At 44.6% G+C, this 17,038-nt stretch overlaps 1 protein-coding gene across 9 annotated transcripts in view; it reads right to left on the bottom strand.

Moving 5' to 3' along the window:
* Positions 1–17,038, bottom strand: part of osbpl3b (oxysterol binding protein-like 3b) — a 263,221-nt gene that overhangs the window by 22,771 nt on the left and 223,412 nt on the right. For all 9 annotated transcript variants that reach the window (XM_072509457.1, XM_072509455.1, XM_072509461.1 and 6 more), the window contains one exon: positions 5,830–5,956. In XM_072509457.1, the coding sequence (XP_072365558.1) occupies positions 5,830–5,956 (127 nt within the window). The remainder of the gene's footprint in view (positions 1–5,829; positions 5,957–17,038) is intronic.

Genomic DNA, 17,038 nt, shown 5'->3' with positions numbered 1-17,038 from the left:
TGGGATTGAGAAACATATCAGCCATGATTGAATGGTGGTGCAGACTCGATGGGCCAAATGGCCTAATTCTGCTCCTATGTCTTATACAGGATTGCAGCAATTTGTTCTTCAAACTGAGATCCTTGAAGAAGGCACCAGCAGCAATCACAGAAAATGAATGACGTGTGGTTCTCCTCTGGGGCAGGGAAAGTGGAATTTAAGGACCAGCATGTGAAATCTGTGTGAATGTTTGAAACCTCTACAACAAGTGATCAGTCTTCACAAATAAAACTCATGGGACGCCATGTGCTGTTTAAAAAGGAGAGAATGCCGTCCGCATGAATGACCCCTCAGGCAGATCTGGCTGTGCACAGGCCCAGTGGGGCAGACTGACACCTCCTGATGACATCGCGCTGTCCCAGTACCGTCTCCTCCTGATGTCAGTGCACTGTCCCAGGACCAAATTTCTTTTAAAAAATGGCAGACTTTCCACCAGAAATGGCGGCAGAGAGCAGGTCACTCGCCTGGCATGTACACTGACATCACGTGATCCTGCATTGGCAGCAAAATCACAGAGGCGAGATTTTTCCATTTTGCAGATGCCAGGAAGCAAGCAACAGGCGTGTGGGAAGAACTGAAGATGGATCAGTTTGTAATATGGAAGAGAGGCTCAAACAGGCCAGGATCTCACAACTAAATCTGCTGGAGCGAGCTTCTAACGAGAGTCCACCGCAGGGCAAAGCATCGCTGGTGTGAGCTCCAGCACCTCTGGTGAACAACCCATTAAGAAGTTGAAATCGTAAACAAAGCAGTATAAAGATAATTTCTTGAGGTATGGCTTTATTAATTGTGCAAATCAGGATGGAAAGCCCGTGTGTGTTATGTGCAGGGAAGTACTGACAAATGAAAAATTAAAACTCTCAAAACTCCAAAGGCATTTGTCAAAGTAGCTTTGACAAAGGATCATCTGGACTCGAAGCGCGAGCTCGTTTCTCTCCCTACAGATGCTGCCAGACCTGCTGAGATTTTCCAGCATTTTCTCTTTGGTTCCAAAGGCATTTGAAGACTAAGCATGGCGAGTTAGAGGACAAACCTCATGATTTTTTTTCAAAGGATTGAAAAATAATCAGCTGAAGTTCTTAGCAGAAACGTAACATTGAATGACAGAGCAAGTGAGATTGTGAGGATCAAGCCGGCTCACCTGTCACATTAAAGGCAAGCAGAAAGGTGGGTTGCAAAGTTCAGGCGGCGTGGGTCACAATGACTGGTTGGTAAAAATGGGTCCCAGGACAGCAAGGTGGCGCAGTGGTTAGCACTGCTGCCTCACGTCACCGAGATCCCAGGTTCAATCCCGGTTCTGGGTCACTGTCCATGTGGAGTTTGCACATTCTCCCAATGTTTGCGCGGGTTTCACCCCCACAACCCAAAGATGTGCAGGGTAGGTGGATTGGCCACGCAAAGTTGCCCCTTAATTGAGAAAAAAAAATGAATTGGGTACTCTAAAAATGGGTCCCAGGCACAAAAGTTTTAAAACGCTGCTATAAGATGTTAACGTCACCTTCAAAAATTGATGCTTTGACTTTAGACAAAAAAAGTGTTCTAAAACTTTGAAATAATTTTATAACTCAAAAACAAGTTTCTGAAGGTTAATTCTGCCAATTACCAAAACTGTTCAGGTAAAGTCAGGAATGTGACTAATACATCACCATCCCAGCCACTTTACTGTATGATTGTTTCTTCTGAATTCTCCGGTAGCTGACTGCCGATCAGTCATTCACAAACCTCAAGTCACCCACTGTTCTTTTGTCAATCACCTTAAATCTGTGCCCTCTGGTTTGAGGATAGCAGTTGGCAAACTTTTATACCCAAAGAAGCTTTTATTTTAAGAGGTTTGCCAAATCGAAAAGACAGAGGTGGGCAGAGGGGGCGGGGTTGCCTTGTTAATTAGGAATGAAATTAAATCAATAGCACTAAACGACATAGGGTCAGATGATGTGGAGTCTGTGTGGGTAGAGTTGAGGAACCACAAAGGCAAAAAAACCATAATGGGAGTTATGTACAGGCCTCCTAACAGTGGTCAGGACCGGGGGCACAAAATGCACCACAAAATAGAAAGTGCATGTCAGAAAGGCAAGGTCACAGTGATCATGGGGGGACTTCAATATGCAGGTGGACTGGGTAAATAATGCTGCCAGTGGACCCAAGGAAAGGGAATTAATTGAATGGTTACAGGAGGGCTTTTTGGAACAGCTTGTGGTGGAGCCCACGAGGGAACAGGCCATTCTGGACTTAGTGTTATGTAATGAGCCAGACTTGATTAAAGATCTTAAAGTAAGGGAACACTTAGGAGGCAGTGATCATAATATGGTAGAATTCAATCTCCAATTTGAAAGAAAGAAGGTAGAATCAGATGTAAAGGTGTTAAATAAAGGTAACTACAGGGGCATGAGGGAGGAACTGACGAAAATCGACTGGGAGCAGAGCCTAGTGGGAAAGACAGTAGAACAGCAATGGCAGGAGTTTCTGGGAGTAATTGAGGACACAGTACAGAGGTTCATCCCAAAGAAAAGAAAGGTTATCAGAGGGGGGAATTAGGCAGCTATGGCTGACAAAGGAAATTATGGAATGCATCAAAGCAAAAGAGAAAGCCTCTAATGTGGCAAAGAGTAGTGGGAAGTCAGAAGATTGGGAAGTCTACAAAAACAAACAGAGGATACCAAAGACAGGATCAAATATGAAGGTAGGCTAGCCAGTAACATTAGGAATGATAGTAAAAGTTTCTTTAAATACATTAAAAACAAACGGGAGGCAAAAGTAGACATTGGGCCGCTCCAAAATGACGCTGGTAATCTAGTGATGGGAGACAAGGAAATAGCTGAGGAACTAAATAAGTACTTTGCGTCAGTCTTCGCAGTAGAAGACATGAGTAATATCCCAACAATTCAGGAGAGTCAGGGGGCAGAGTTGAATATGGTAGCCATCACAAAGGAGAAAGTGCTAGAGAAACTAAGAGGTCTAAAAATTGATAAATCTCCAGGCCCAGATGGGCTACATCCTAGAGTTCTAAAGGAGATAGCTGAAGAAATAGTGGAGGCGTTAGTTATGATCTTTCAAAAGTCACTGGAGTCAAGGAAAGTCCCAGAGGATTGGAAAATCGCTGTTGTAACCCTCCTGTTCAAGAAGGGAACAAGGAAAAAGATGGAAAATTATAGGCCAATTAGCCTAACCTCGGTTGTTAGCAAGATTCTAGAATCCATTGTTAAGGATGAGATTTCTAAATTCTTGGAAGTGCAGGGTCGGATTAGGACAAATCAGCATGGATTTAGTAAGGGGAGGTTGTGCCTGACAAACCTGTTAGAGTTCTTTGAAGAGATAACAAATAGGTTAGACCAAGGAGAGCCAATGGATGTTATCTATCTTGACTTCCAAAAGGCCTTTGATAAGGTGCCTCACGGGAGACTGCTGAGTAAAATAAGGGCCCATGGTATTCGAGGCAAGGTACTAACATGGATTGACGATTGGCTGTCAGACAGAAGGCAGAGAGTTGGGATAAAAGGTTCTTTTTCGGAATGGCAACCGGTGACGAGTGGTGTCCCGCAGGGTTCAGTGTTGGGGCCACAGCTGTTCTCTTTATATATTAACGATCTAGGTGACGGGACTGGGGGCATTCTGGGTAAGTTTGCCGATGATACAAAGATAGGTGGAGGGGCAGGTAGTATGGAGGAGGTGGGGAGGCTGCAGAAAGATTTAGACAGTTTAGGAGAGTGGTCCAAGAAATGGCTGATGAAATTCAACGTGGGCAAGTGCGAGGTCTTGCACTTTGGAAAAAAGAATAGAGGCGTGGACTATTTTCTAAACGGTGACAAAATTCATAATGCTGAAGTGCAAAGCGACTTGGGAGTCCTAGTCCAGGATTCTCTAAAGGTAAACTTGCAGGTTGAGTCCATAATTAAGAAAGCAAATGCAATGTTGTCATTTATCTCAAGAGGCTTGGAATATAAAAGCAGGGATGTACTTCTGAAGCTTTATAAAGCATTAGTTAGGCCCCATTTAGAATACTGTGCGCAATTTTGGGCCCCACACCTCAGGAAGGACATACTGGCACTGGAGCGGGTCCAGCGGAGATTCACACGGATGATCCCAGGAATGGTAGGCCTAACATACAATGAACGTCTGAGGATCCTGGGATTATATTCATTGGAGTTTAGGAGGTTGAGGGGAGACCTAATAGAAACTTACAAGATAATGAATGGCTTAGATAGGGTGGACGTAGGGAAGTTGTTTCCATTAGCAGGGAAGACTAGGACCCGGGGGCACAGCCTTAGAATAAAAGGGAGTCACTTTAGAACAGAGATGAGGAGAAATTTCTTCAGCCAGAGAGTGGTGGGTCTGTGGAATTCATTGCCACAGAGGGCGGTGGAGGCCGGAACGTTGAGTGTCTTTAAGACAGAAGTTGATAAATTCTTGATTTCTCGAGGAATTAAGGGCTATGGAGAGAGAGCGGGTAAATGGAGTTGAAATCAGCCATGATTGAATGGTGGAGTGGACTCGATGGGCCGAATGGCCTTACTTCCGCTCCTATGCCTTATGGTCTTATGGTCTTAAAAGTGCAAACTGTTAGGAGCCACAAGAAATAGATAAAAAATTTAAGAGGGAACAAATAGACAAGCACTAATTAAGGAGACAAATTCTTCATTGTTAATCTGATGAATTTAAAGGGTTATCTAATTCCGTAAACAGATGTTTTCCAATTTTTTATGCTGCCTGCAGAAATACAGTCATCAATGCTGATAGGTCAGGTGCAATGCCATTAAACTTGGGAGATCTTAATATAAAATTGAGCTTTTCATTTACCTTGCTAAATAAAAAATGTCAGCTGGTAAAGACTTTTCATTTTTTTCAAATTTTTTTTCAATTGATACATTTTAAAACTCCTTTTAGTGGAAAATGTGCCATAACAACCTCCCATAGATTTGTTTGCAAATAATTAGAATTTTTGCTTCTTTTAAAAAGTAGGTGGGGCTACGTGGTCAGTGGATCAACTATGAAATAAAACATTTGTAACCTATCAGGGGCCGTTAGCTCACCAGGTTCCCATTCTTTTGCTTACAAAAACATCTCAATGTCTTTTAGATGTGCTGAAAAGCGAGACAAAACATTTCCCCATGGTAACAAAAGTACTTTCAAAGAAGAACAATATTGCACTATTTACTTCACCTCCGTTGAAAATTTGCAACTCTGTCTGAAAACTAGCCAATGAAAATCAGGAGTTCCAAATGAGAAGTCATGGAGCAGCGTGCAACTTGAGCCCAGAGGGTGATGAATGTGTTTTAGACCACTCTGCCAACAGGAACAATGTGTCCCTAACTATTTTGACTAGACCCCTCATGATTTTGAACACCTCCATCCATCAATCTTGTCTCCAACATTTCAACGCAAAGGAGAACACCCCAACCTATCCGTCTAACTGAAATTCCTCATTCCTGGGACTATTCTCTGACATTTTTCTGCACCTGCTCGAAAGTCTTCACATCTTTCCTAAAATGTGGTGCCCAGAATTGAACACAATATAGAAACAGATTACAAAACAGCACTTGCCGAGGTTTCGAAACACATGGAATGAACTGCTGGATACAGTATTGAAAATAAAAGTCTTGGGAGTCATTTAAGCACCAAATAGATGCTACAAAAGGGATGGACTTTGGAAACTCTCTGGATTCATGAACAAAGATGGGCTGAATGGCCTTCCTTATCCATAATCATCTTGGAACTGGGTAACCTGCACACTTAGTTGTGAAGTTGGGAATGTAAACAAAACTGACTGAGGTGTTGCATTCATTAAACAAGTACCTTTGATCAGGTCGAAATCTTGTATCAGTGCATGGCAGGTATAACTTTTCATCAGCTTCCATTTCATTTAACCCTAGTGCAAATTTGGTGAGGCCGTAGTACTGCTCAAAGTCTATCGGCATGGCATCTACAAAAAAGAATGAGTACATAAACCTTAGTGGCAACAAACACAAACCTCAAAGCAAAATCAAGACTCACATCAACAGTTGTCTAAATGATAATCAATTGCACGGCTAATCACTGCATGGTTCAAAGAAACTGAGAAGAGCAATGATCAGAAAATTCACTAGAAAGTTGAAAAGACTGAGCAATTACATGTAAACTTGTTATCCTCAGATTTTTAGGTATTGTACAATTAAAATCAGAGCTATTTCTTCAGGGCATTGTTTCCAAAAGCAATAGTGATTTCTCCCCCCACTCTGTTTCCATTACCCAAGGCAAATTGTTTACTCGATAAAGATGGTTAGAATCCAATCCTTACAGTGCAGGAGGTCATCATTTGGCCCATCGAGTCTGCACCGACCCTACGAAATAGCAACCTACCGAGGCCCACTCCCTCTACCGAGCCTGCACTTCTTTGGACTGTAAGGAGCAGTATAGCTTGGCCAATCCACCTAACCTGCACATCTTTGGATTCATGTAATATAAATGCGTTAGAAACAGTTCAGGGATGGTTTACTAGACTAATACCAGGCATGGGCAAGTTGCCTTACGAGAAGAGGTGAGACAGGTTAGGTTTGTATCCACTAAAGAGTAAGAGGTAACTTACTGCATGCGCAGGTGACTTCATTTACGTGATGCTGGCCGCGTCATTTACGCAACGCCGCGTCCCAGCGCGTTCCGGTTTTCACTCCGGCGTCGGGACATTGTCTCCATTTGGGAGAATCACGCCCATGGTCTCACCAATGCCCTGTATAACTGAAACATTGGGGGAGGGGGGTCTCAACAAGGTGGATGTGGAGATGAAGTTTCCTCTTTGGGAGAATCTAAAACTAGTTGTCACCTTTGGGAGAATCTAGAACTAGTGGTCACTGTTTAAAATAAGGGATGGCTCATTTAACACAAGGTGAGGAGAATGTTTTTCCCTCAGGAGGTCGAGAGCCTCCTCAGAAGGCAGTGAAGCAGAGTGTTTGAATATTTTTAAGGCAGAGAGAGATAAATTCTTGATTAACAAGGGGGTGAAAGGCATTACGACACCCTGGGCTAGTACACAGTCAATTCCAGCCCCACAAGCCCCGAAGTCCGAACATAAGTGAATTAACCACTAATTACTATATTTTCCTGAGATCTTTGACCCTTGACTGCTTCAATGATTGACATACACCAGATTTGTAAGTTAAACACAAAATAACTGTTTATTTACAAACAAGGGAAGAGTTGATAATAATAATAACCTTTATTGTCACAAGTAGGCTTACATTAACACTGCAATGAAAAGCCCCTATTCGCCACATTCCGGCGCCTATTCGGGAACACAGAGAATGCGCGTCACGGTAGCAGTGGTTAGCACAGTTGCTGCACAGCTCCAGGGTCCCGGGTTCGATTCCTGGCTTGGGTCACTGTCTGTGCAGAGTCTGCACGTTCTCCCCATGTCTGCTTGGGTTTCCTGCGGGTGCTCCGGTTTTCTCCCACAGTCGAAAGATGTGCAGATTAGGTGGATTGGCCATGCTAAATTGCCCTTCGGTTAAATGGGGTTACGGGGATGTGGGCTTAAGTGGGGTACTCTTTCCAAGGGCTGGTGCAGACTCGATGGGCCGAATGGCCTCCTTCTGCACTGTACATTCTATGATTATAGGATTTCAGAATGTCCAATTCACCTAACAGTACGTCTTTTGCGACTTGTGGGAAGAAACCCGAGCACCTGGAGGAAACCCACGCAGACACAGGGAGAGCGTGCAGACCCCACACAGACAGTGACCCAAGCCGGGAATCGAACCTGGGACTGCGAAGCAACAGCGCTACCCACTGTGCTACCATGCTGTCCTAAAGAGTTAAACATGTAATGTTGATAATAGAACAAAGTTCTGCTAATCGCATTATTCCCCAAACCCCGGACCACCATCTACCCAGACACAAGCAAGGTAGTGGGTAGGGAAAGGATCGAAAAATAACAGGGGTTAAAAGGGCTCGAGATGAATCTTTGCTGCTAAGGTTGTAGTCTTTGTAGTCAGTGATCTTCCAAGGATGCAAAATGCTGAAATCATCAGTTGGTTTGGATCTTCTAATGTTTGTCTCCAACTAGAACATGCAAGCTGTAAAACCGTCTCTGGGGAGTCACTCTCATTTGAACGTACTCCACTGGACTGGTTCTCAGCCTCACTGAGATAATATTAGAATTCTTCATCTGAGGATTTAAAAAAGGTTTTCAAACAGTGCTCTCTTCCTGCAGGTGGTTATGGACTGGATTCGCCCACAGGTTGAACTGACTGCAGAGAAAAGGTCTTTAAACACAGGCACTCATTTGCAAGAAATCCGATTCAGCTCCCCATTTAAAAAAAAAAATCAGAATTGAATCTTCCACCGGCCTGGCTGGAGTGTATTTTAATCACCAGCCTTAAGCTGATAGAAACTACTGTTTCCTCGGTTTTCACAAAACTGGCTACAGATAGCTTTCAGCCTTTTTATTTAATAAACATTTAATGAGGTATTTTTGGTTTTACAACAACAAAATAAATAATGTACATGAATCTATAAACATAGTGCAAAAGCTATCTTCCTCCCTTACAGGTCCCACCTTTATTAACCCCCTACTCCAAGCTAAACTAACCCCCTGTGGTACATTGGCGAGACCATGCAGACGCTGCGACAACGAATGAACGGACATCGCGCAACAATCACCAGGCAGGAATGTTCCCTTCCAGTCGGGGAACACTTCAGCAGTCAAGGGCATTCAGCCTCTGATCTCCGGGTAAGCGTTCTCCAAGGCGGCCTTCAGGACCCGCGACAACGCAGAATCGCCGAGCAGAAACTTATAGCCAAGTTCCGCACACATGAGTGCGGCCTCAACCGGGACCTGGGATTCATGTCACATTACATTCATCCCCCACCATCTGGCCTGCGAAATCCTACCAACTGTCCTGGCTTGAGACAATTCACACCTCTTTAACCTGGGGTTACCCCATCTCTGGATCTGTAAAGATTTAATCACCTGCTAATGCTCGCATTCCAAGCATTGTTTGGCATCTTTGAATTTGTCTATATATGTGTTTCTGGAACAGACCTCTTCATTCACCTGAGGAAGGAGCAGCGCTCCGAAAGATAGTGACATCGAAACAAACCTGTTGGACTTTAACCTGGTGTTGTAAGACTTCGTACCGTGCTCACCCCAGTCCAACGCCGGCATCTCCACATCGTACTTAAGGACACAGGGATCAGACAAGGATTTAAGAGGTCCCTTACAAGGGTTACAGGGGGTCTACAGGAATGTGGTGTTGAAGTTACAATCGTATCAGCCATGATCTTATTGAATGGTTTGATGGTTCAAGTCGCCTACTCCTGCTCCTAATTCATATGTTCGCATGTAAATAAGTCTGTATATCTCCTGTTGTCTTAACCTCAACCTTACTTATAGTAATAGCCGAACAACTGAAATGTTCTACTCATTTACCGAGCAATAAGCTACTTCAACTATTTACTTAGTTATGAGTAGGCCATTAAAATACACCACAACGTGCAGTGAATGTCTACTGCAACACATTTGTAGCTCATGAGTTCTAGGCCGTACAATTTTGCTATCCCACAAAAATGTGTAACAGTCATCTGCATCATTGGGCGGCACGGTAGTCACAGTTGCTTCACAGCTCCAGGGTCCCAGGTTCGATTCCCTGCTGGGTCACTGACTGTGCGGAGTCTGCACGTTCTCCCCCTGTCTGTGTGGGTTTCCTCCGGGTGCTCCAGTTTCCTCCCACAGTCCAAAGATGTGCAGGTTAGGTGGATTGGCCATGCTAAATTGCCCTTAGTGTCCAAAAAAAAAAAAACTTAGGTGGGGTTACTTGCGTTACGGGGATAGGGCTTAGGTATGGTAATCTTTCCAAGGGCCAGTGCAGACTCGTTGGGCCGAATGGCCCCCTTTTGCACTGTAAATTCTATGGTTCTGTGATTACAAACCAGTTTCAAAATTCACAGATAAAACCGTAGTTCATACATTCAGTTAATAAGTCAAAATGAAACTCAGTCCTAAATAATCCATAGTTGCAATAAGAGTAGTTAAGGGCAAATATAAAAACGGAGGATAAAAATTAAAAACATTGCACCACCTTCCCATAACTCAGCAAGTAGTCCCACAATGACACATCATATGCATCAATTTTCTTACAGGCCACGACCTTCAGAATAATATTGCAGTTAAAAAAAGACGTGGCACTTTGCTTCAGATTCAGCAACTGTGAAATCAAATCTCTGGAGTCCTGAACACACGTGCTACAAGACCAGTAGAGATGTCAACTTACCAAATTTAGCACAGAAATACAAAATACAATCTTTCAATGAAAATCAAATGCCCTGATTTTCTCCATTGAAACTAGAAATGCATCTAAACACCCTTGCTGCGGTTTTGCCTGTAATATTGTTAAAGACAGAGGAGGTTTTCAATATAAAAGCCAATTACTGCGGATGTTGGAATCTGAAATAAAAACAGAAAATGTTGGGCAATCTCAGCAGGTCTGAGCATCTGTGGGGAGAGAATGGAGCTAACATTGCGAGTCTGGGTGACTCTTTGTCGAAATTGCTAATGCTTGACTTTCAAAATCACCTCTGACATACAAGCATACTGTTATAACCTTTCAGTACAGGGTCTGGTTGGAAAAGGATAGCTGGTATGGTGAAATAAGAAAATTACAGTGCATAAACCTATTGAGTAACAAGAAAACATTATCAGGTTAGTACAAAATAAAAGTAAAATACTGCAATGTTAAAAATCTGAAATAAAAACAAAGTAATGGAAAAACGCAGCAGATCCGGCAGCATCTGTGGAGAGAGAATCAAGAGATAGCATTTGAAGTCAAACATGACCTTTTTGGAACTGAAGAGAGGTTTAAATATGATGGTGTGTATGCCCTTGATAAGGTTGGGGGGGGGGGGGGGGGGGGGGGGGGGGGGGGCGAACGAGGTAGGTGGAATAAAAGGTTAAGGATATGTTAGTGGGTGAGAGATGGATAAAATACCAAAGGTGTCATGGAACAAAAAGGCAAAGGGAGTGATAATGGTTGCAGTAAACAAACAGAAGCATTGACCCAATGCAGGTCAATGTTGCCCGACAGTCTAGGCAGGCCAATGTGATTTGAGTGCCATTGAATTACTATTTTGTAAGTGCCAAGCACAAATTTTGACTGGTGGATAAAAATTCTCATCTCATTCCATTCACCTCATGGGCTCAAAGTTGCTGATTAGATAATCTAACCATGATACATAATACATAGAAGATAAGAGGAGGCCTTTTGGCCCTTCGAGCATGTTCTGCCATTCATCATGATCATGGCTGATCATCCAACTCAATAGCCTAATCCTACTTTCTCCCCATAGCCGTTGATCCCATTCTCGCCAAGTGCTGTATCTAGCCACCTCTTGAATATATTCAAAGTTTTAGCATCAACTACTTCCTGTGATAATGAATTCCACAGGCTCACCACTCTTTGTATGAAGAAATATCTCCTTATATCTGTCCGAAATGGTTTACCCGGAATCCTCAGACTGTGACCCGTCATGATAATAATATAATAATAATAATAATAGCTTAGTGTCACTGTGAAAAGCCCCTAGGCGCCACATTCTGGCGCCCGTTTGGGGAGGCTGGTACGGGAATTGAACCCCCGCTGCTGGCCTTGGTCTGCATTTCAAGCCAGCTGTTTAGCCCACTGTGCTAAACCAGCCCCAGTTGGTAACATTTTTTCTGCATCTACCCAGTCTAGTCCCGTTAAAATTTTTATAAGTCTCTGTGAGATCCCCCCTCATTCTTCTGAACTCTAGCAAGAACAATCCCAACCTAGTCAATCTTTCCGCATAAGACAGTCTCGCCATCCCTGGAATCAGTCTGGTAAACGTTCGCTGCACTCCCTCGAGAGCAAGAACATCTTTCCTCAGAAAAGGAGACCAAAACTGCACACAATACTCCAGGTGTGGCCTCACCAAGGCCCTGTATAATTGCAGCAACACTTCCCTGCTTCTACACTCGAAACCTCTCGCTATGAAGGCCAACATATCATCAGCCTTCTTTTTTGTTATAAATTTAGAGTAGCCAATTATTTTTCTTTTCCAATCAAGGGGCAATTTAGCGTGGCCAATCCACCTAACCAGCACATCTTTGGGTTGTGGGGGTGAACCCACGCAGACATGGGGAGAATGTACAAACTCCACAGGAACAGATCATTAGCCTTCTTTACCGCCTGCTGCACCTGCATGCTTACCTTCAGCGACTGGGTCACCAGGTCGCCTAGGTCCCGTTGCACACTCCTCTCTCCCAATTTACAACCATTCAGGTAGTAATCTGCCTTCCTATTTTTGCTTCAAAAGTGAAAAACCTCACACTTAGCCAAATTACACTGCATCTGCCATTGATTTGCCCACTCGCCCAACCTGTCCAGATCATGCAGCACGGTAGCACAAGTGGATAGCACTGTGGCTTCACAACGCCTGGGCCCCAGGTTCGATTTCCTGCTGGGTCATTGTCTGTGCGGAGTCTGCACGTTCTCCCAGTGTCTGCGTGGGTTTCCTCTGGGTGCTCCAGTTTCCTCCCACAGTCCAAAGACGTGCAGGTTAGGTGGATTGGCCATGATAAATTGCCCTTAGTGTCCAAAAAGGTTAAGAGGGGTTATTGGGTTACGGGGATAGGGTGGAAGTGAGGGCATAAGTGGTTCGGTGCAGACTCGATGGGCCGAATGGCCTCCTTCTGCACTGTATGTCCTATGCTGTAGGATCCCTGCATCCTCGTCACAATTCACCCTCCCACCTAACTTGGTATCATCTTCAAACCTTGAGATGTTACATTTTGTTCTCTCATCCAAATCATTAATATATATTGCGAATAGCTGGGGTCCCAGCACCGATCCCGGTGGTACCCCAATAGTTACTGCCTGCCAATTTGAAAAGGACCCATTAATCCCTACTCTTTGTTTCTTCTCTGCCAACCAGTTTTCCATCTACCTCAATACATTTCCCATAATCCCATGCACTTTAATTTTGCACAATAGAATCATAGAATTTACAGTGCAGAAGGAGGCCATTTGGCCCATCGTGTCTGCATCGGGCCTTACAAAGAGCACCTTACTCAAGTCTACGTCTCTACCCTATCCCTGTAACCCAGTGATCCCCAGTTAACCTTTTTGGACACTAAGGGCAATGGCCAATCCACCTAACCTACACATCCCTGGACTGTGGGAGGAAACCGGAGCACCCGGAGGAAACCCACGCAGACACCGGGCGAACGTGCAGACTCCGCACAGACAGCGACCCAAGCCGGGAATCGAACCCGGGACCCCGGAGCAACTGCGCCAACCAGTATGCCACCGTGCCGCCCCCGGTCAGGGACAAGAGAACATGATTATCATAGAATTTACAGAGCAGAAGGAGGTCATTCAGCCCATCGAGTCTGCACCGGTTCTTGGAAAGAGCACCCTACCCAAGGTCAACACCACCACCCTATCCCCATAACCCAGTAACCCCACGGGCAATTTTGGACACTAAGGGCAATTTATCATGGCCAATCCACCTAACCCGCACATCTTTGGACTGTGGGAGGAAACCGGAGCACCCGGAGGAAACCCACGTACACACGGGGAGGATGTGCAGACTCCGCACAGACATTGACCCAAGCCAGAATCGAACCTGGGACCCTGGAGCTGTGAAGCAATTGTGCTATCCACAAGGCTACCGTGCTGCCCCAGGTGTGCATGAGTCAGGTATGGGGATCCAGAACATAGCACTGGAGAAGCTGCAACCCTTGCACTTGTCCAACAGGTTTGAGGTTCTTTCAGCCTGTGTACATGAGGGCAGAGATTGCAGGGAGAATGAGCAAACTGACCATAGCACTGTGGTTCAGGGAGCCTTTCAAGTAAAAGGGAGCAAAGAGGAATGTACTTATGCCGAGGGATAATATAATTAGGGGGACCAATACACTCTCAGGTCCTGAAGCAGTGAGTCCTGAAGGTTTTGTCTGCCCAGTGCTAGGGTTAAGGATACTTCAGGGTGGGGAAGAACTTGGAAGTGGGAGGGAAAGGTTCCAGTTGTCATGGTCCACGAAGGTACCAATGACATAAGTATGACTAAGAGAAGTTCTGCTATAGAAGTACAATCAGCTAGAGGCCAAATTAAAACAGCAGATCCACAAGAGGTAGTCATCGCTGGATACAACCGGAGCCACAAGCAAATTGGAACTGGTAACTAAGATCAAAGAGTTGGGCAGCACGGTGGCGCAGCGAGTAGCGTCGCCGCCCCACGGCGCCGAGGTCCCAGGCTTGATCCCAGCCCCGGGTCACTGTCAGCGTGGGTTTTGCCCCCACAACCCAAAGATGTGTGCACGCCAGGTGGATTGGCCACGCTAAACTGCCCCTTAGTTGGAAAAAATCAATTGGGTACTCTAAATTTATTTTAAAATTTTAAAAACTAAGATCAGAGAGCTGAATGCATGGCTTAGATTTGTATGGGAGAAATCCCTTATGCCGGATAATTTACCATAAATGTTAACTAAAAATTTTAAATATTCAGTCATTCAAATTAAGGCATGTGACTCAGAAAAATATGAATTCAGTGTTTAAAAAACATTGAATCAATTGATCTGAAATATGCAACTTTAAATTAAGAGTAGACTATGTAGCAAGTACAAATTTCAGTTTTCAAACCTAGTTCTAAAATCTGTAAAAGGCATTTCAGGTGTAGCATGGTTACTCAGTTTGAAGATACTGGGCAGCAGGACTAGGGAAAGAAACCATTGGCCACAGTGCTTCTCCTGTTTCTGAGGCCCTTATACCCTCGCCACCCTTCAAACCTCACCCTATCTTCTCCCTTCTTTTCAAGATTCACCAATCGATTTACCAATCACAGGAAGGTCCTGGTAAAATAATAACTCTCATTATTGGCATCTGGTTATAAATATTGTCTGATATATACGTAGCATGGGTCATTAATCTTAAGAGCAGCAATTATATAATGCAGCATTAGTTTGTGTGCGCCCTATGGGTGATCCCACTGTAACTATCAAACAAATTGAACAGCATTGTGCAACATTGTTAATTTGACAGGAAAATATCTCATTAGTTATTTACAGCACTGTGCAGCCAATAACACATTTCAGTGACTGCCTCATTAGCACATTCTGTATATCGCTCCATATATACACGATGACGGTAAATTCGAATTTAGGGGAAGGATTCAATATTTGCAAGTTTTATACATTTTGACGACTGTTCTGTGAAAGAAAAGGAAGACTGTCCGCATGCCACACCTCACATGATTTCTTAGTTGGAGAGTTGTAGATGGGAAAGGGGGTGGGCATGAGGAGAGGAAATAAACCCATTCACTTGCTGCTGCTTAATCTCTCTCCCTCCTGGGACATACTGACACAGCACTCACTGACCTCGCTCAAAGTAACTCAGTATCAGTAGAAGTGATGTTCCAGTTCCCTAGGTGTGGTTCGTGCTGCGGACGTGGATGGCAGTCAGGTCCGGCCTGAGGCTGAGGGACAGCTGTGTGGGGCCTGCTCCGGCCTCGCTACCGGCGGAAATACCCTCCTGTTCTTTCATTTTCTGCTTCTACTCGTTGGCCTCCAGAAGATGTCACAAATCATTCATTGCAACTCAAAAGTTTCCTCCATGGTCAGAATCAGTGCTCCAGCTTCTTCAATCACAGGTTCCCTCTCCTCTGTCCTTGCTGTTCCTTCAGTCACAGATTCTGTCTCTGGAAGGGCAGCAAGGGCGAGAGAGAGCAATGACTAACTTGAAGTCAGAAAGCACAGTCTTCTTGACTTATCTCATCAGACTTCCTGCCCGGGGAGGGAGAGGTTGGACCACCCGGCAGGGGTAGGGGAGACAGGTTGACCCACTCAAGCAGGTGTTGGTCATGTTTCTGGTTGGGATAGCATCTATCTGAGCAGTGATGGTGGCAGAGAGAAGCGTCTAAAGGTTTTGGTCCTGATGGTTATGATTAGAGTACCGGTGGTGGTAAAAGGGAGGAGGAGGAGGATCCACGGCAGGGTCATGGTTAGATGCTGTCGGGTTTCATGGTTGGGTATCATAAAAGACAGACAACCAGTGGCCTAGAGAAGGCATTGTCAAAGTGGGGGTCACGACCCGTGGGTGGGTCATAGGCGGGTGTCGGGAGGGTCGCGGAGCCAGCCATTTGGCGTTCCCAATCTTGGGAATTCATGTGCAACAGCCAGCTTTTAACAATGCCGGCTGCGAGCGGCTTTGAAAATGACCACCGCGGCCAGCTAAAAAAAATGCAGGGGCACTGCACATGCGTGTCCACTCATCATTGCGCACGCGGCCCAGGAGTGTTAGAACCTGAACCCACGGTCAAAGTGCGATCGCAGCATAGCAGCGGCTGACTGCGTGGTGATCACCGATGATGAATAAGGCCATGACCTCTATCTGTTTTGCATCCATAAACATTACACAATGATCTGGAGTATATATTCCTCATTGTTTAATCATGGATAGAAAGGAACGTTTGGCAAGGGATATAATGAAAACCATGGGAAATTATCACATCGTCGCCCTCTGTGTACTGAAGGGTGGCTATAAGTTCTTTGCTGACCTTTTAGACTACATTAAAGCATTGAATCGAAACAGTGACCAGTCAATCCCAATGACGGTGGACTTCATCCGCTTTAAGAGTTACTGTAATGATCAGTCAACAGGGGAGCTGCTCAGAGTTTACGAACTGAGGTACGAAATCCACGCTTTCCTCCTCGAGAAGTTGTCCTCTCTGGCTGATTCGTTTTCTGATGAAACTTGGATGCTAACTATGTCTTATCTTGCAGACATCTTTTCAATTCTAAAAGAACTGAACCTCAAATTGCAAGGGAAGAATGATGATTGCTTTCGGCATTGTGAAGAAATCTCAGCTTTCCAAAAGTCATTGAAAGTTTGGCAATTGTGAGTGCAAAGTCAAAATTATTATATGTTCCCCACATTGCCACGACACATTGAAGAAAACAGCATTAGTAAGGAAACTGTCTGTTGAAGACAGATTTAGAAAGAAGGTTTTTAGACAAAAGGTA

This window comes from Scyliorhinus torazame, chromosome 6, assembly GCF_047496885.1.
Source record: "Scyliorhinus torazame isolate Kashiwa2021f chromosome 6, sScyTor2.1, whole genome shotgun sequence".
NCBI lineage: Eukaryota > Metazoa > Chordata > Chondrichthyes > Carcharhiniformes > Scyliorhinidae > Scyliorhinus > Scyliorhinus torazame.
The sequence above is the reverse complement of the archived record's forward strand: the minus strand, read 5'-3'. Positions and strand labels throughout refer to the sequence as shown.